This window comes from Sarcophilus harrisii, chromosome 2 (genome assembly GCF_902635505.1).
Source record: "Sarcophilus harrisii chromosome 2, mSarHar1.11, whole genome shotgun sequence".
Taxonomy (NCBI): Eukaryota; Metazoa; Chordata; class Mammalia; order Dasyuromorphia; family Dasyuridae; genus Sarcophilus; species Sarcophilus harrisii.
The window spans coordinates 521,777,173-521,798,419 of record NC_045427.1 but is presented as its reverse complement, the minus strand read 5'-3'; the positions used below and the strand labels follow the sequence as shown (position 1 = coordinate 521,798,419).

The following is a 21,247-nucleotide window of genomic DNA, read 5'->3' as shown; positions in this document are numbered from 1 at the left end:
CACAAAGGACAACACAAGTCAGTTGATGGTCTGTAGAACCAACGGACACTACCTCTCTGAACTGTGAGTGATGGGCTTCTCTCCCCTCACCAATAGGGATGGGAGACTGCCACATAGAGCATGCAAGATGGGTTTCTGCTAGGAAATGTGAAGACATGGCTGCTCTGTCTCAATCTGAAATGACCCAATCTATTCCCCCTTCTCTTCTCCTCCCCCAACCCCACTAATATGAAGTAAAGACACTGAGTGCCAGGAACTTGGAGGGACTGGAAAGGCTTGTGACTTATTCTAGCTCTCTATAAAACCCTTTTTGCCTTTCTTTGTCAGAGAATTAGGCTTGGGAATTTGCTGGGCTGCATCACAACACCCTACTTGCAACTTTGTTTTGAACAGCAAAATTCTTCAGACTGGTGGCATGGACCAGTGGTGGCACTATTGGCAAAGAATGACTTGAGGCACTGAAGTCTCACTGAATCTCACTGAAAACAGATGCTTGAAGCTCTTGCAGAATCTAATGGACAACCGAGGACCTCTTGGTAGAGAGATCAGGAAAAGCTCCATCTCAGAATAGGGGCCTTTGATCATGCTACTAATAATGAACAAAGGGGGAAAAAAAAGGAAACAAGAATGCCTTAATAACCTTTTAAAATCTATTGGGGATTATTGTTCTGATATATAATTACTAAGTGACACTGAATAAAGCAAAACACAGCCTTCCCTAGACTGCAGCTGATGTTCCATATTGTATTTAACAACTGGTCATGTTTAGGATTAAGGGTGAAACACCATGTTGAGTTTAGGGTCAGCTTCCTTTGCTGAACCCTTGAATGCCAATTGATGGAGGTGATCATATGAGATACCCTTGGTCTGAGGCTCACCCCTGTCTCCTACCTCCTCTTTATTTCTTTATTGCAGAAACAAAGAGGAAACTCATTTTTGTAGAAAATGAGAAATCTAGAAGTGGAATGGTAAAGGTCGTAGTGGGGCTGGTTGAGGAGGTTCCTTCCAAGGTAGTGAAACACAGAAAATGAAAAATGTCAGGTAGGGAAAAAGTAGAGGAGGGGGAAAGTCATATTACAGATATAATTCAGATTTGCTAATAACTTAAAAGAAAACTTTTAAGGGTAATTAAAGTCGGCTCTCTTAGGCGGTTAATTTTAAGTTTATTGCTCAGAACTTGAATGTTAATGGAATCAGACATTTGCTACTTCTTTCCCATCTTGGCTAACAAGTCTTCTTAGCAGTTAAAACCTCACTTTTCATTCAGACACCTTGGAAATGAAAAAGTCAAATGCAATTTTTCATGTAAAAGAGGACCTTATGATCCTCTGAACTTGGGTTGAATTTCCTCAACTTGGATCCCTTTGAAAGTAAAAAGTACATATAAATACATACTGAAAAAAACCTCCAAGGCTACAGTTTTATACAGGGGATTTTTGGAGGAAAAAATATTTCTATATACATACCAATGTGGAGTTTCCACATAAAGACTCCAGTTAACAAACAAACAAAAAAAAAATCCTCAAGACTTTCCCCCACAAAAGAACAGATACTCAAAACTTCAACAGAGGAAAATTCTTAGAATTAGAAATTAATAATTAATCAGGAATAAGAGTTAACCATCTAATGCAAAAAACTGGTAAGAACTTAAAAGGATTTTAGAATCCTTCCAAAAAGTTTTCTTCAAGTAGTGTCAAAGACATTTGTCATTTATTGTTAATAGGTGAAAGTATAGCCATTAGATAATTATGGATGCATATGCACTTAATAAATGTAAAATAATGACCAAACAATCTTTGATTACTTAATGGTTGGATAAACGTTGACTGTAAGGTTAATTAAGAGTCAAAGGTAGAATATAAGCAAAGGTCAGTATTTATTTTCTGGAATCAAAGTGACCATCCAGGAGTTAGATAAATAAGACAATTTAAGTTATAGGGAGTGAGGTGGTGGGATTGATATTTTAATAGTTTTATAAATCATGACTTTAAGAGAAACTGACATTTATGTCAGTTTTTATCCTCATGAAAAAAACCACAAGATATTTCAGAAATTATTTTCAGATCCCATCTACCTGGCACATCATGACCTAATGTTTGAAGCTAAATTCAACTCTCTGTAGAGGACACTGGCATCACCGAATCAAAGAATTTGAATATATAGCTCTAAGGAAGGAGGATATATCCAATCTAATGCTTTTGTCAACTTAATGAAGATGCAACATGCAGTTTGATTTCCACACCCCCCCCCCCTTTCCCCAATTCTCACTGGAGAGAGTGTTAGAACTGGAGACAGGAGGACTGGAGTTCAAATCTAGCTTTGAATCTAGTTTTCTCATCTATAAAATAAGGATAATAATAGCACCTACCTCCCAGAGTTGTGATCAAAATGAGATACTATAAAAAGGCATTTGAAAACCTCAAAGTTCTATGTGCACATTATCATTATGTCGTCATCATCATCACCACCACTACCACCACCCATGGAAGGGCACCCATAATCTGTTTTTTTCTTCCTTTCTTATTTTCTGTAGACATACTTGCCAAACAAGTTAATGAGGATAGTGGAGAAATCCTACTTATTAGATTATTAGACCAGATATCACTAAATCTCTTCATGTAGGCATTACCATTTTTCAGAAAAGAATGAGGAAGCTAGATTTGATTCTCTCTAAAAGTCAATTCTCTTGTGCCTCAAAAATCATACAAACAGCTTTTGGTTCTAAACCAGCCAAGCAGACTCCAAGCAGTCTCATCACCTCATCAATTGCAAGGTGAAATAAGCTTTCCCCCAGATTTCCAAGTTTTGGTTTAATGGAAAAAGGGTTAGATCTGGAGTCAAAGAATCTTGCTGACTCTTCTATTTATCTGTGTCACTTAGGGAGAATCACTATTTGAGACTCAATTTCTTCATTTGTCAAATGAAGAAAACAAGGTGAGTTCTAAAGGTTCTTTTCAAACCTCTAAATCTGTGAGTCTTCAACTTTACTCCCTCTCTCTCGGTTTTCACACTCTCATGGAGCCTGGGAATACTCCCCTAGCTTGCCTCCTCCTGACCCTTCAACATCCAGCTTCAATTCTTCCATGAAATCCCACTCAAATCTCTCCTCTTTTTATATCTCTTGGCATATAATGTCTGATCATTCCTTTGCATCTTTTTTACTGCCTCATATCACTGGTGGGCTCTTCATGCAAATACGTCTTTTCAACTGACTGTAAACTCCTTGAGGGGTAAGAAATATTAAGTATCTTGCTTCTTTGTATATCTCTCAGCACCTAGCACAATTTTGGGCAAACAACAGGTACTCAAAAATATTTATTTACTGATTTAGGGAAATATGGCTGACATCTCAAAGGAGAAATGGAACATGACAAAATCAGACTTACAAACATTTATCTACTCAAAAAAGAGTAACAGGTCAAATTCACTAATGGATGTTTCAGAATTAAGATTTTTACCTTCAAAACACCCATTTTTGTATTTCATTATTACCATCACCCCCCTTCTCCATCAAGGGATTTTTTTTCTTTCTATTTTCTGCCAACATGGTGCCTTCAGTTGGCTTGGACAATAAGGGTTCAGGAGAGGATGTCCAGACCGGTCATTGAACACAAGCAGAAACAAAGCAGTCAAAAGGGTGTGACCACTGTACAGAATGTGACCCCCTGGTGCATGCAGACAATGTGGAAGAGATACAACCCCAGACTACAACAGACAGACAAGCTCAGGAGAGGCTGGGAGGACCTCAGGCAATGTCCAGGGAGAAGGGCTGGTAGGGAGGAAGGTCACCCAGCCATTCAGTAGGAACATTCCTCACCACACATGGAATCTTTAGCACTTCCATATTTTTTAAATACCCCCTTTCATTTATTCTATGTTATTTCCCAGGACAAATTCTACGATTTTTTTGCCTACTACAAAAAAGCTAGTTAGGACTCAGTATTTTAACATCTCACTCCACCTGAATTAGTTTTTAACTAAATGTTTTGTGATCATATAGAGATGGAGTCATTAAACAAATTGTCTTTTCCCCCCTTGGTAAATGTCACTCAGAAAGTTAATACTTAGGTCACATTCTTCTCAATGGACCAAAACCCCCACGATCTCCTAGATAGTGGAAACTTTAGACAACCAGAAGCCACTGATTTTTTTTCCCCGCTAAAGAAGTGGATTTCCATGCTAGAGAACATGATAAATCATTTAGGCAAGGCATTATCTGTCCAATTTTTAATTCCTTTTGTTGTGAGGAATAATTCCTTGGGGGTGACTTGGCAGTTATGACTCCCCAGCTTTGTCCATCTCCTTCTGACATTATCTGGTCATATTAATTTTGGAGAGGGGATATACTAAGCCAAAAAGAAAGATGAGAATTTTTTAAGGGGTGGGTTTTGAATGCATACACAGGACAGCCTAATTTATGCATATAGGCCTTCTTTGTCTCCCCCCATCCCCACCTTGTGGATATAATTCCCCAGATTGGATAATTATGGCACAGGGTGGCATTTTGAAGCAATTCAGTTTTCCTAAGTCACTTTTGTTTGGTTTTGCCAATCCCAGTCTAGTCTGGTCCGCTCCCCTTGCATGTGGACTGGAGAGAGGGACTCACCACAAGTTGAGCATTTTCAGGCAGCTACAGAGAGTGTGTAAAGAGAAAAACACAGAAAGGAGGAGGGGGAGAGAGAGAGAGAGAAAGAAAGAAAGAGAAAGAAAGAGAGAAAAAGAGAGAAAGAAAGAAAGATTAGTTCACAGAGGTGAGATGGAAGTGAGTTACTGTGAGCCATGCAAACATGCAGTGCACATCTGACTTAAGCCTAACTCCTCAAGGAAAAGAAAGAGGGAGCAGGTGGGGGGAGACACAGGCTACTTAGTCAGCACTTTAAAAGAGAATGGACAGTTAGTTACTGGAACAAACACTGAGATGATAGAATCTCAGTGAAGGGTGGGGGGTAAGGGGAAGGATTTGAGGGGAAGGGCCAGGATGGGCCATTAAAGAAAGGTTGCTATTAGAAGATACAAAGGAATCTGGACTATTGAGGAGAGAGAGCAAATGGTGTTGCCTGGAGGAAACCAAACCAGTTCAAAGGTTGTTCCTGACTCCCAACAAGAAAACAGGTACTCTTAGACCTTAATAAAATGCTACCGGGTTAGCTTTATGGTAACTCTAAGATGAAGCATAGGAATCTCTGACCTTTCTAAGTTTCCTATCATTTGGTGCCTGTGTGGGAAAAGCTATGACTTAATTCTTGTCCCACTAAACACGTGAAAAAGATTTCAGATGAAATGGCTTCAAGTCAGTAATAGCTGACCCCAAAAGGAATAGTAATGAGAGTTAATTTTGGTTAAGTCTACTTTAAACAGAATTGTAATGATCGTCACTAATATTATTTTCTGCAAATAAATGACCCGTGTCTGCTCCATACTAGTCAATGAATCATCAAGACCTCTTATTTTATTCCAAACTAAAGTTCTTCCCCTATAAAAATACTCAAAATAGTATCTATTTAATGTTATCTTGCATAAAAGAAATCAGAGCCATTCCTTTTTAAGGAAAGTCAAGGTAATATTATGTGTCTTTCAATTCCATACTGTAATATAGATGTATATTACAAAATCAAATATTTGGGGGTAAAGTCTAGAAATTGCCAATGTCTCAAAGAATCAAACTCACCACAAAGCAAAATCTACACTTTGCCCAGAAATGGCAAGTGATATCACAGCTATATCATTAAGAGAATATGCAGGTTATTCCAAACAATTTTAGCTGAGGTATCATCTTATATAGAAGAATGCTCTTGTAGCTACAATTACTCTAAAAGTTTTCCTATAGAAAGCCAAAAAAGAGTTAAAACAAAGTAGAATCCTATAGTTTTGTTAGGCAAGATAGATTGGTCATTATCTTGAGAATGGTAGTGATTACCATAGGAAATTCAAAAAAGGTCTGGATAAATGCTAGAAAACAAAATTTAAAACTGAGGATCTACTAATGGCTAACTAATTCTATGGATCATCCATTCCTCTATTTCTGATAGTGTTTGTAGGAACAGTAGTCCTTTCATAATGAATGGCTCAATAGAAATTTTAGAAATTTTTTTTCAAACTAACTTATAACCAGGGTTTTAAATATGTTTTAAGTATGGGAAAAGTTCTATATCACATATGCAAAACATACACACACACACATACACACAATTAATGTACAAGTTAACCAAAATGTAATGAAATGAGTGTGTTCCTTTGTGAGAGATGAATCATCCCATGACATTTGTATTTATTACATTTATGGGAAGCATAGAAAATTTGTATCATATTTTACATACAGCATATATGATGTGAGTTCACATCTAAACACAAAAGCTAAGTGATGCAATGGGTAAAGTGCTGGGCCTGGGTTCAAGAAGACTTGAGTTTAAATTTGATCTCAGATATTTATTAGGTATGTGACCCTGGGCAAGTCACTTAACCAGATAATAAAGAGCACCAACTTCCCAGAATTTGTTTTAAGGGACGAAGGAGACAAAATGTGTAAAGTACTTAGTACAGTGCCTGACATTGTAGGCACTTAATAAATGCTGACTTCTTTCCTCTTTTCCTTATAGCCTTCTTCCTGCCTTCCTTACTTCCTTTCTTCCAAGCAATCCCTATACAAAAGTTCTAAAAGGTAAAGGATCAAGGTGGCAGGAGTGAGAAAAACTCTTAATAGCAACCTTAATATCACAGTGTCTGGGCCAAATTTCAATATGCTGCCTATAGCTTTGTATTTAAAAAATAATGAAAAGGAAATCAGCACATTTCCTGGAATAAATATATTATCCTTTTACAATAACAATGGTTTCCTACCAAAAACTACCTTTGGTCTGTTCTCAATTACTGAGGCAGCATGATGAAATGGACAGAGGGCTTGCTTTGAAAGACCTGGTTCTGGTCCTGTCTCCAATACATTCTAGATGTGATACTAGCTAAGTCACTCAATCTCTTAGTGCTTTAAAAATTTTTAGAGAATTTGACCTGCAATTTTGTCATTAAAGACAGTGTTCTTACAAATGAAATCAAATCACAGGTATGGTCCCTATTCCTCATCTATGTTAATTATGCCTCTTAATAAACTGAAAAAGCAGCAGGTGCCCTTTGGGAGCAAAGTCAACTGAATATAAAATTCAATGACAGTAAGGGGACAGTAAGGGAGGCACTCAAATGGAGAACTGAAGCCCAATTTATCTTCAGTGGCACTCTACTTACTGAGATTTAAGTTAATTTGTACAATTCAAAGGAAGGCAACTTCCAAAGGAAAATCTGTTTAGCAAATAACATCAAGGAGAACAGAATAAGGAAAAATGTTAAACCCATGTTAAGATGGGAGAAGAAAGCAGACATAAATTAGTGGTTTTGTTTTTTGTTTGCTTGTTTGTTTGAAAATGCACTCAAACTGGGTTCTTTCTTTACTTTTATTCAAGCTATTGAGGGCCCAAGACACTACCCATGAAAAAAAGATCCTATTAACATGTTGCATTTCAGAGAAGCAAACCAACTTGATCATTCATTTGGATACTCAAAGGTTTCCATCCAAAGTTGGCCAGCACTGGAAAAATAAATAAGTAACCAAATGGCAAACTTCCCCAAAAGACACTTGTTGGAATCCAAATTTGGCTTTACTTTGTCATGAGGTCAAGGAAGAAAAATGATGGAAATGATGTTTCCCCACCCTCTCCATGAGTTATTCTACACCCTTGTTTCAAAAAATTTAAATGTGGACCATGCAGAAGGGGTAATGCTAGAAGAGAAATAAATACACATGCAGAAGAAGCAGAAAAGAGCAAAGCAGTAACTCTCAACCATTCATGTTAATGAAACATACTATAAATTCTTTCCCTTCCAAAGATTCTTCTTCATCCGGAGACTTAGAAATTATTTATGTACTCCACCCTGTTATGGTCACACTGCACTTAATCAGGGATATAGAAAGGACAAAGTGGCAGTAGAACCACTAATTTAAGACCATCAAGGCCAACGATCTGAATTTAGGGAACTTTAAAAAAAAAAATACATTTCACATGAAGAAGGGAGGCCTGTTTTTATGAAGCCTAGGACTACTGGGTTGCACTTCTTAATAATATAATCATTTTGATTTAGTAATTTTCTCTGCCATATGTTTTCTTGGCAAAAAATGGCATTCTGCAGGCATCACAGCTAAGAAAGATTAGCAACAGCAATAAGGTAACATGCAAGAGTACCCATCCCCAACCCCCAAAGTGCAAGAGTGAAGAAGGAAGATTATGGAAACAAGCATCAAATATTCAAAGTAAAGGGCTAAAGTGGGGGTGGGAGGGGGAAATTATGAATCCATGATCAAAAAACCCACTGAAAGAAGAACGTACTTAGCTTCCTCCACTACCTCCACCTCGGCATGCGCTGTGATGGGTGCATTGGAGTGTGCTCCTGTTGGGTCATCAACGTTCAACTCTCCATTTGTTGAGCTTACCACCTGAAACAAAAAGGCAGAATATAACAAAGCCTGCTCTCTACAAAGTTGTTTGTCAGAATCAGAGATCAGGCAGTCCGGGGTGGGGAGGAGGGGGCAGCATGCTGGACAAAACAAAACAAAACAAAAAAATCAAAAACGCAAGGTAAGTCTTTCAATTGGGCAGAACCTGAAATCTCTAGTTTTATCTGGGTAATAACAATGCCTTAGGAATTGAGTGTTTAAGCTTTGGGACGTATTAACAGATAAAAAACAAAACCTAAACAGTATTTCTGCCAATGATGTAACAAATTTGCAGAGCTTCCTCCTTGAGTGAAGGTTTGTTTTAATTAGCCATGAAATTAAAAATGCCACAGTTTTTCTTTAAAGGGTAAAACAACTTGAAGAATGATTTCTTTTTCAGTTTATAAGGCTATAATTACATGAACTCAGAGATCTGAAAATCAGGTCCTAAAAAAAACCTTACAAAAAAAAAAAAAAAGAAATAATATGCCTAAGAAATAATAACTTCTCAAAAAATTTTCTTTAGAAACTTCTCTGGGGCTTTGGCCAGCTCCTTTTGAAGTTATTCAAGTAACAGGATTTCAGTGCCTTTGCTCTCTTCATCCTCCCAATAACCAACCTTAATTTGTCTCAGTGCTAATGACATTTTTCATAGACAAATCTTTTCAACTGTAACCTGGGTATATTCATTTAGATAAATATAATATTACTCAACACCTTTCCTACTTACAGCAATTAGGTTTCATTCTTTTTGTCTTGAACCTTGTTTATGCAGGCACCCAATATTGTCAGATGAGTTCACCACTTCAGACACTATAACTTAAAGACTTCAGACACCATGACTTAAAGGACATGAAAAACTGTAGAGTGGAACTGAATGACTCTATATAACTCATTATCGATCTTGTAATCTCATCTTGGAACTATAAAGTTCCAAATGGCAAGTCAACACTAGCTAACAAGCTCTTTGAACACTTTTCAATAACAACACTGTAAAGATGTTTTGAAAAATAAACAATCCAGAAAGAAGAGTGAAGATCATGTTTGCTATCATGGTGCTATCACCCCAACAATCGCAAAATATATGACATTAACACAAGAAAGCTAACTGTGAATGTGAGCCAGGACACTCTTTGTCTTAGTAGGAAAAGATATCATGTGTAAAAAAGTGGCTTTTATTTTGTAGTAGTCCATTGGTAAAAATTATTTGCAGTTTTACAGCAGGGCTGACAAGAAACACTCAAAGTGCTGCATGGAGAAAGCACTTAATAGATCTTGGAACTAAGATCACAACATCCTAACTATCACAATAGAGAGGGGACTCAGAAGGTATCTAACTCAACCTGTACTTGAACAAGAATGTCCCTTAAAATATACTTGAAGTATTGAAAAAGTTCAAAAGCTGATGTAGAAATGGTTCCTTTTCTCATTTTTCATGCCTTTCATGTGCTTCTTATGCTAAAATTCTAACTGCATAGCTGTGAGAAGGCTATTATTAAATTCCTTCTGTGAGCATCAGACTTTTAGAGAAAAAGCCATTCAAGAGCAGCTCTGTAGAAACACAAAGTCTATCAACCAAATTAGAAGCTGTCAAATCCAAAAAGGACATGTTGTATCAATGTTTGCTTTTCGCAGGTGAGGAAACTGAGACCCAAATAGATGAAGAGATTGATTTAAAGTTACAATACAAGAGAGTGGAAGGGTAAAGAGCCCTCAATCCAGAGTTCTTGACTCTCTACAGCCTTCACTTATGCTAATGCAGTTGGAAAGGAGGGGGTTTGTTTTAGTTAGTGATGTTTCTCCAATGCCCAATCCTATCTCGCATAGAGCAAGTATTTAACATATGTTTAAGTGGAGTTGAAGTGGCATTTATCCCATATTAAAAAGAATAGAAAGCAAGATACATAAGTCAATGGAAAACATAGAGAACTAAGGTTTCTACTTGGATATAATAAAAAACAAAACATCCTTCCTACCCCCACCCCACCCATGTCAATAAATACTAAGTGCTGCCTTATGAGCCTATACACTGTAGAATTCTAGATTGGCCTGAGGCACAATTCTAGGCTGGCCTATCCACAAAACTCTTGTTTAAATGGTTCAGTAGATAGGACACTGGGTTAAATATCACATAATTTAAATTCTGGGACAGAAATGAATAAATCATCTCATTAGAGTGGTTCTAAGTCAATGTCTAGCGTGAACTTATTTTTTAAAGTTACTTTTTTTCCCCTTTTGTTTGATTTACATATCCCCATTTGCTGCTCTCTATATAAGATCAATACTATAGTTAACAACTTTCTTTAATTAGATTTCATAGAGGGCCAAGAGAATTATCCATAGGTTAAAAGATATGAATGACATAAAGTAATATTTGACCTTTCATCTTAAAATCAAAGTTTTATTCTCTTTAGGCTCTCAAAACTCTTAGAACTAAGTATTTATTTAACAATATTTACTTTTATTTATTTAACAATATCCAGGAAGCATAAATAAAGATAGACTCAGAGTTGAGGATAAAGGTCAGTAGTGCTCCAATGATAGAATTTTACTCCCTACTTCTCAACACCATCTTGTTTTATTATTCACAGAAACAAAGACTTTGGAAGTTGGAAGACCAGCTTCCATTTGACAAATTTGACAAATAAAGGTGCTAAGGCTCAGAAAAACCTGACTTAGCTCAGGTAGTGAACATAGCTGGTGATATTTTTTATTTACTTCTTTAGGGGATATGGCCAATACTCAAGTCACTGAACCATTGTAATCATGTGTTTGCAATAATTAATAGATATAAAAGATTATAAAGCAATTTGCAATCTAAATGCTAAATGTAATTTTTAAATTCTACAATCTTGATTTATTCAGTAAGATTCATGAGAAATCAACTAGATAATTTAATTAAAATGGCTTCAAAGACAATTTTGTATAACACCAAAATATATTTAATCTCAGAATTTGGACATATTTTTGCACAGGAGTACTGTAAGTGCAGGAACAATTTTCAAGAGCTAGGAACTCTGAAGACCTGAATATTAAATTAAAGAAGCAGTTGAAAGCTGAGGTCCTATTAGATTTCTTCTCTTCTTCATAGCATACTATGACTATATCTAGAAATATGTTAATTGCAAATAATTCTAATCCAGGCCAACCACTGTATTGTTATTGTATCAACAGACTGCTTCTGAAAAATACAGTACTTGTCAAGATAATGGCATAATGATTTTGGTTCAGGATTGAAAGATTAAGACTAGCATCTTTTTGCCCACAATTTTAGAGATACAGTAAGTATTAACCTGATATTGTTGGGGAAATGCTATCAGAATTGGGCCTAGAAAAAATGTAAATATAGAATATCATAGCATTTTAAATTTGAAAGGAATCTCTGAGGGTTTAGAATTAATAGAGTTCATTCAATTTTCACTTGAATAACTCTGGTAACATAACTTTACCACCTCTCAAAAGCAAACCATCGCACTTTTGAACAGTTGTCATTTTTATGTCAGCCTTTTCTTAAATTATTAAGTCAAATGTTGCCTCTCTATACCTTTCATACACCGCTCCTAGCTTCTTTCACCTGGGTCCAAGCACAACAAATTTTATGTATGGCAGACCTTCAAATGCTCAAAGACAGCTAACATGCTCCTGCTATGTTCCCTCTTCTCTAGGCTAACCAGCCTCCTTTCCTACCACTGATCCTCTCATGGCATGGTATTGAGTTCTTTTATTGTCCTGATCACCATCCTTTGGATAAGCTCCAGATTACTATTCTTTACATGACATAAAACTGAAAAGAATACTCTATGTTATCTGACTAGGGCAGACAAAACAAAAAGGACTATAAATTTCTCTTATAATGAATACTATGTTTCCATTATTCATTATAAGTCAATTTTAGTTTCCAGCTTACATTACCAAATCTCACTGAACTTAGCCTGCAAAAACTGAAAAGTCTTTTTTTTTTTTTTTTTTTTTTTTTTGCTGAGGCAATGAGGGTTAAGTGACTTGCCCAGGGTCACACAGCTAGGAAGTGTTAAGGGTCTGAGGCCAGATTTGAGCTCAGGTCCTCCTGACTTCAGGGCTGGTGTTATATTCACTGCCCTACCTAGCTGCCCTGAAAAGTCTTCTTAAAACTGAATTATTTATTGTTCATATCTTGAATTCATCTTGCATTTTGTGACTTTTTTAAAAATCTAAATACAGAACTTCACATTTATTTTTTATGAGTTTAACACAACTACTACCAGGCACAAGCACAAACACAAGTATGCTAGATAAAACTTAGTGGCATTTTCTTCTTATACACCAAAGGTGGGATTTTGTTTGAAAAAGGGGATAAGGAGAAAAAAATGACACGTGAAACATCGAATTTGGGAGGGGGGGATATTTCTGTGAAGCAATTGGGGTTAAATGACTTATCCAGGGTCACACAGCTAGGCAAGGTTAAGTGTCTGCGGCCAGATTTGAACTCAGGTCCTCCTGACTCTAGGGTTGGTGTTCTATCCACTGCGCCCACCTAGATGCCCCTGAAACAATGAATCTTAAATAAAACTCAATTTAAAAATTAAAATTCCACATTTGGAAATCTCATGAAATTGTGTGTTCCCCATGCCACCAGAGTTTGTGTTCTTCATAGTTCTTCCAATCTATCAAATCATTACAGAGAATGGGCTGTAGCATTCCCAATTTCATTGTCAATGACACAATCTAATTCCAAATTGAGTTACAACTTCTCTGGGGTATTTCAAACTGAAAATATATTAAGACGGACTTTTACATGGATCATCCTTGATGCAAGTACATAGTAACTAATATGGTCAATAACCAATGTAAAAAAAATTATCGAATAAAATTAATATAATCAGTGATGAAGAAAACTTAAGGAGCTGGTCTTTTTAGTATCCATTCTCTTGAATCTCTAGTCAAAAAATATACTGATATCATATTCTCATATAGGGTATGCATCAAAAAACATGGCCATTGCTAAGCAAGTCTCATGTGATCTCTTGCCAAAGCTAACTAGAGTACTACTTATAAGTACTAGTGTTCCTTAACATAACCTTGGGGTTATGTCTCACACAATTCATGATTCAGTGTTGTTTATTCCCAGTCCAACTTCTGAGTGGCTAAACTAATTCAGTTCTTAAACCTTCAAAAATGTTTGTTGTTTTTTAAATTCAGATTTATGTTTAAACTGGCCAGACTATTCTGAAGGCAGATTATATAGTTTATCATGGAGGATTTCTATCAGGTAGTTTATCTTATCAGAAACCAATATTTGAAATCATAAGGCCGTTAGTTGTTTACTGACATCCCTACAGTTTCCTGACAATTTCTAGGTATGAGAGCAATATCTCAGTTAGCTCAATTAAGCCAAAAATTAGTGTTTGAATAGTTCTGCCAACAATATGAAGAACAGCTTACCCTTGGGTAGGAGTTTCCATTCCAAAGATAGAAGAGATTCAGAAGCATGCCAACATTCCCAAAGCCAAGCTAGGTAGGTCAGAAAAAGGCAATATAGGCAATACCTGCACTGATCCCCCATGCCGGTCTGCAGCCAAGTGAGATGTCAGGTACGAGGTATTTGTCTGCCGGCTGGGCTGGATTTCCCACTCTCCTCGACGATCTGTCGATGCATTCTGCTAGGGCATTAGGAAGCATGAGAGCAATACACAGAAGGAAAGGTGAAGCCATGGCAAGCAATGACAAAAATCAAGTTAATTAGTCGTTTTCTTCCTGTAATTGTGGGTTTTGCTTTTATTTTTCTTTTAATTAAGAACCCCTGCAAAGCACCGAGGAAAAGTTAGTTTGACTATGTTTATTTCAGCAAAACCAGCCAACACACAACTGGCTATCCCCAAAGGGAAAAAAAAAGTTCTTGTAAGTTTTGGTATTAGGAGCATTTGAATAGTAACTGCAATGTAATTTAAAATGATTTCATTGATTAAAAATTTATTCAGACAGGCACAAAATAATTCCAGTAATTTCTGGCACTGAGGATACCAACACAATGCCTTCTCCTCACAGCAGGGCAGAACATTCAAAAACAACCTCTTGGTGATGTTTTGTTAAGGCAATGTGGATATGCTTTATGAATCTACAGTCACTTCCTGAAGAAAGAGTAAGTTGCCAAATCAAAAGCAGGCATATTTCTCAAGGATAGGGAAGGATAAGATAAAACCTCCAATGCACTTATAATTTCTTTAGCTAACAGTTTGCCTCTTGTTAGGGATTTGGAAAAAGTTTAACTACTCATTTTCATGTGGATTATTCTCTTCTAGAAAGCAAAGGGAATCTTCCTTTCCTAGCAAAGGGAGGGCCTTCAACTAAAAACATTCCTAGACTCTGCTTTCATCTCTACAACAAAACGGTGGCATTTCTGGCTCTTTTCTCTCCGCCTTTTCCTGTTTTTCATATCTCATATTATTCTGATCTTGCTCATTTGTGTGCTTTGTTTTTGATGATTTTGTTTAGGTGCCTCTTCTCCTGGGCCAGATGACTGAGGAAGTGTTGTTGCTCTGTTATGTAAGCACTAGAGCTCCATGAAGATGAAAAATAAGGAATTGGAGAGGCAGCAATGAGGGATTATTAGTTAATCAAATTGTAATTGCTACTGATACAAACAGTAGCAGGGGGTCAAGGAAATGAAAAGTGCTGCTCTGCACAGAAGTCCCCTTTTTAATGTTATAAATTCTAGAAATGTACAGAGCTATAAATGTTGAGTTCTATAAGGGATGTAATGGTTTGAAGCTTTACATTTGTCCTAGCAAATTCTAACTCATAGATAGTGGTGAGCACAATACTAAAGTTCTACCCACAGAAAAGGGGACTATGTTGCTCACTCTCTCAGTTAATGGAATCTAGAGTCCCAAAGGAAAGGAATACAATAAATTACCCTAACCAGGATCATTCTGCTATAACTAAGTGGACAAGTTAAGTGCATAAAGAAGGAAAGGTTCCATACCAGCATGGTTCAGATAAAAAGAAAATAAAAGGCTTCTTAAATATTCCCTCTCTCTAATTACTCTGGATAACAGATAGACTGGAAGTATGACTTCCCAAAATTGTAATCTGACACAAAGTACATCAATCGCAATAATTTTTATCACCTTTTAGTTTTGAGCATCTGTCGCCAAAGAACTTAGAACATTTGAACAAGACATCCTTAGATTCTATGTGATAAATACAAATTGTAAGAACAACACACATTGTAATAAATATGAATTCTTCTAAGATTCAAAACAGATGTTGTAATGAGTTTTAAAGGTTTTTCATTCTTAATGAAAATGATCTTTCCATTCCTTAGACCTTTAACCTAGCATTTGGAATAAATACTTAAGCATATCAATGAGATCTACTATTAATTAATTTCTCTTTTTAGAAATCAGCATAGATGTTTATTTACAAGGCACAGAATTGTTCTGAGTCCCATGCAGCTTTTACTTTGCCCATGAATTCTTCCCATTTTCTTTTTGCTTTAGGATACAAAAAATATAAAAGTTTATAGAAAAATGCCTATAAAAGGCTTCTATTTCTAATGCTGGAAATGAAAAACTGAATATTTCTTATTATTTGCAGTTTTAATAAAATACAAATTAGAATTTTGGCTGAAACTCTAGGAAAATAAAAAATTTACTCGAAGGATGAAAGACAGCATAGAATAGTGGATAGAAAGCTGCTCAGAGTCAGGAAAACTTAGGTTTAAGTACTGAATCTAACATATACAGGGATTGCCTAACACTGAGCAAGTCACAACTTCTCAAATGATCTAGGCAACTTGGTAGGGTTAGAAGTTGTAGAGCTATTGCAGATTTCCATTGCTTAAGAGAAAACTTACTAGATTATTTTCTATATCTATGAAATCTTTTTTTAACCACACACACACAAAACAAAACAAATAAATCCATTGTTACTGTTATATGTAGAAATAAAAAAAATTTCCAGGAAGGTTTAAAGTATTCAGTTTAATTTGAAAATAATTTCAAAATGCATCCGAAGGGCAGATATTTAAAATATATTCTATAGGCAATGGAATATTTTTCTTTTAAAGAGAAAAATTTATTAGCATTCCACATGGCTTCATACACATTTTCCACTCTGATAGCACAAAAATTGATGACACTGTCCTTAATGTTTTATAAATCAATCAAAAGCAACAAAATCTGAAAGATCAAAGTGAGCTTGAGGCAAGGACAGGTTTATCACACAGTATTTCTATTTTTCAATGTAATAAGCAAACTACTGGGGCTAATATAGATTCCAGAAAGATTTGTTCTGCATCCAGGGTTTGTGGAAATATCTTTTCAATGTCTAGAAAGTCATCTGTCAAAGAGAGGGCTATGTGGTATAGGGAATAAAGTGAAGCCAGGATTCAAGTCTCAGCTCTGACCCATGCTGAATATGTGACTCTGGCCAATCACAACCTGCCCAGGTTTCCAGGCTTGTGATGTCAAATTAAAAAAGAAACAGGCCACTAAACAGTACAGGGAATCCCTGCCGGCAGCATAATGACTTAAAAAAAAAAAAAAAAAACCAACAACACATTAACATCATATTATCTATGTTCTGTTGTATTTTTATTTATTTTGTTAAATATTTCTCAATTACATTTTAATCTATTTTCCAGCATATTCTCTCTGCTCTAGCAATTCTCTAAGAGTTTATAAGTAGCACAGGATGTGCTGATCTACATAAGTAGAGAGTTTTCTCTCTGGGAGTTACTTATATCAGTAATATCCCAGGTCTATTCCCTACTCCTATCCCATCTACCAATATACGACTTTTAGGGATAATAAATTACTATGGTTTATCATTTGTTTCACTTTCCTCGTTAAATATCTATGAAATTCTGGGTATACACAAATAGCAACCAACTACTAGACAATATAATGCAGATGATGCTTCTCCTCCCTTCAAAAAAGACAGTATGGCAGCTAGTAATGGCAAAGCTATATCAATAAGGGGAGTTAAGATTATGAATTTTCCATAATTCCAAATTTTTCATTGTCACTATCAGTGTAATTCAGTTGCTAAAGGACCATCTATGACAGAAGTACCAAAATCATTATTTGTATCACTCAGAAATGTTCAAGTATCTAATTTCCTAATTACAAATAAAGGAAATTTACAATATTAACTTTCGGATGGAATATCTTAAAATGTCCTCTCACTTAAAAATTTTAGTTATGACTGCTTTACTCTGGATGTAAGAAATTGGAAACAATAAGGCAGCCTTGCAAGAAAGACATAAAAGCAGTGGTAATGCAAAGTACATAGAGAATATGGCTAGGAACTGAACAATAATCCCCAAAAGGAATGAAAGAATAAAATATCTCATAACACTTCATTTTGTCAGAGAAGATTTTCTTCTGGAATCAATGTAGTAAGCAGGAAAAAAGGAAAACATAACATTTGCTGTAACATAATCCCACAACTACTAGTGACACATAGAAGAAAATGTAATGTTCAAAGTAGACACTGTGAGTAGGAAAACATCTCTAGGTGAGTTTCTATCCTGAAGCAAGAGGAATAACAAGGACATTCTTTTTATTCTAGCCAATGGAATCATAATTTTAGGTTTTCTTGTATAACTCACTTTGAAATAATTTCGATTACATTTTATCAAGAAAACATAATCCATTTTTACATCCAATTGGTCATCCATTGAATTTGAACTCAAACACTGATTTCCTAAGGAACTCACTGCCTGTCTTCAAGTACATATTATATCAAGAATAATATCAAAAAGTTAAGAGTGAGTATAGTTTGCCTTATCAAATTGCATAGATAAAATTTCACTTTCCCTTGAAGGAATAGAAGAAAAAGAAGAATGAATGAAAAGTAAATATCTTAAACGGTGAAAACTAGTTAGTGTATCAGGCTGTGATTTGTAAGAGATTTTTTTAAAAAGTTACTAAGATTACAGATTTGTATATTTTAATAAAACCAAGGTCTATCTAATCTGTCTGATCTAAAGAAACTCATGAAAATTAAACTTGCCAAATAAAGGATTATCTTCAGGTAATATACTAAATGCACAAAAAGTAATGGACTAGTTTCGATATACCTAATTAAATGGTAAATTTGTTTAAAGAAAAAAAAATGTATGGCTACGACCTAAAAGGAACTCTTCCAAGACTCATTATTTTGCAGGTGCTACAAGGACAATCATATCAATTCTCTAAAGCTTTGTTAAAGACTGTAGGGAACACATTAGAAGTTTGTAAATTTCTATTTCAAACTCTCCTTATTTCTCTCTCTTCAAGTGATAGAATAGCCTTGGAAACACTAAAACTTCAAGAAATATGATCTGTTAAGTCGTTTCTTTTTATGAAACAACAATTTTTTGACACAGGATTTCAGTCTAAACTATGTAAGAGAAGGAATATGCTAGAATCTTGATACCTACAAATGATATAGGTACTAGGCAACTTCATATCTTGATTGGAAAAAAGGGTAGACTACATAGGCGGGGGGGAAGGAGAGGAGAAGGGAGGGAAGGGAGGCTTGTTGTCTATCCCACAAATGGAAAGGATAGCCACTAACACAGCAGTATGAAGAACAGAAGTTAAAAACAGAAATTACTCAGTCTCTGCTTGTGAACAGTCCCACAAAATAAAATCTCCTTTAAGATATCACACTAATCACATTCTTAGAATATGTCACAGTTTGTGCAGTTCTTTCATCAAAATTCCTATGTAGGTAAGGCCAGTTAACTCTGCTCATTTGAATTGTACAGGTAAGGGAATTGAGGCAGAAAAGTGGAATGATTTGCCCACAGTCCACCATGTCAATGAGTGCTGGAGCTGAAACTCCCCATAAGCACTTTGTCTCTGACTCTGGGCCTGTCCCACTGCCCTGGGCTGCTTCTTGGCTGCTCCTTCTTGCCTGCACAACTTAATGAAGACTTGTATGCTCAATACACTGAGTTCCTTTTTGTTTCTTTCCATCTGAATTTCACAAGTCTTTGAAGTCTGCTTCTAAGTATAAGCAGAGACCAGAGGACAATGTTAGCATCAAAGAACAATCAGTTAAGGATAAATTATTTGACCTATTTAGCACTTGGAGATATTGTAGTTCAGGACTGAGAGAATATTGACAGAGAGAGATGTTCATGATTAAATAAGGGGAAATTTAAATTTATAGATCAGAATAGAATCATTCCCCTTCTAAAATTGGAGGATTTTCCCCAGTTTAACCAAACTATTTTCTTTAAATGTAGGAAAAATGAACTTTAAAAACTTCATCTTAACACACTAGCATTACTAGCTAAAGGAACAAAGTAATGAAAAAATGCATACAGATAAAAGAAAACTTTTAATATAGAATAGAAAATTAGTAGCTGAGATGAGTGACAGGTGATAGAACAGGAGGAGCTAAGGCAAAGGATTTTATTTCCGTTTTCACACCTCTTTGTTTCAATGGCCCCTCAATGTTAAGTTCCCAAAGAAGAGGAAGAAAAACCCTATCCTGTATTGAGATCTATGCTGGAGGTGAGCAACAAGGGAGAGCGTCGGTTCTGTATGTCCGTATTCTCACTAGACAACAGACAGCATATGTTAAGAAATTACACAGTATCTAATTTATATTTTAATATATTTAACATCTACTGGTCATCCTGCTATCTAGGGGAGGGGGTGGGGGGGTAAGAGGTGAAAAATTGGAACAAGAGGTTTGGCAATTGTTTTTTTTTTCTTTTTTTTTCAATTTCTTTTTTTTTATTTTATTTTATTTTTTTTATTTAATAGCCTTTTATTTACAGGATATATACATGGGTAACTTTACAGCATTAACAATTGGAGGTTTGGCAATTGTTAATGCTGTAAAGTTACCCATGTATATATCCTGTAAATAAAAGGCTATTTAAAAAAAAAAAAAAAAGAAATTACACAGGACAGAAGGAGGCAAGTTATCTCTGAGCAAACTCGTTCGCCCCTTCAACTAGAAAATCCTGAACCTTGCTGAGAACTAATTGGTATTCTGCAAAAGGAAGGAGAATGGAAAGTTAAATCAGCTTTTGGTTTGTTAAGGCTACTGAACCTGCATTTAAAATAAAGTCACGCAATTTACTAAGGTTGGCATGTAATCCCATCTAACTACTCAAACTACTCATTATTTTGGTCCCATCTCCATCTCTAGATAAGCTTAGATTTTAGGACAAATCAAAGGGCTGTTTCTGCCACAGAAATCATATCCAATACTTGGGAGTCTACATAAATTAAAAACAACAACAACAATAAAACCAACAACCTCTTTCCCTGAAGGCATGATTATTCCAAAACACTTTGTCATTTTATATTTTCTCCTACTTACTGGACTGATATGAGTTTAAATGTAGTTCTTTCTAACTCAAGGACTTCTCAGAACACCTTCTTGGCTTGGTCTCTGGATTTATACTTCTCTTACAAGTCAAGCTGATGGCACAGGAGCTTACTTACATGTAGGGAAGAGAAATAAATCTTTTTCTTTTATCTTGGGTAAATATACATGGAACCAGGCAAGGATAAATAACACAGAATTCATTAAAAACACATATTGTAGATCTCGATGTCTAGAATCATTGTTACAGATCTTAAAATAGAATTACTTTATCTGCTGATTAGCATGTCTGTTTTCAAAGACATTAGGAGGAAAAAAAAAAAGAAATCATAAAGTCCCAAACTACCTGCTCGCCTTAGGTTATGATAAAATTCTACTCAGATCTCACTTCAGGCAGGAAGCCTTCTCATAGTGGGTGAGTAGAGTGAGAATGCCTATCTCTTAAAACTTCTA

At 35.7% G+C, this 21,247-nt stretch overlaps 1 protein-coding gene across 7 annotated transcripts in view; it reads right to left on the bottom strand.

The window, feature by feature from the left end:
• CSNK1G1 (casein kinase 1 gamma 1) overlaps positions 1-21,247 on the bottom strand; it is a 225,499-nt gene that overhangs the window by 6,406 nt on the left and 197,846 nt on the right. For 4 of the 7 annotated variants that reach the window (XM_031955399.1, XM_031955401.1, XM_031955400.1 and 1 more), the window contains 3 exons: positions 14,005-14,115; positions 8,373-8,479; positions 4,607-4,630 (listed from right to left, as the gene is read on the bottom strand). In XM_031955399.1, the coding sequence (XP_031811259.1) occupies positions 4,607-4,630; positions 8,373-8,479; positions 14,005-14,115 (242 nt within the window). The other 3 variants (XM_031955403.1, XM_031955404.1, XM_031955402.1) reach the window with 3 other exon arrangements.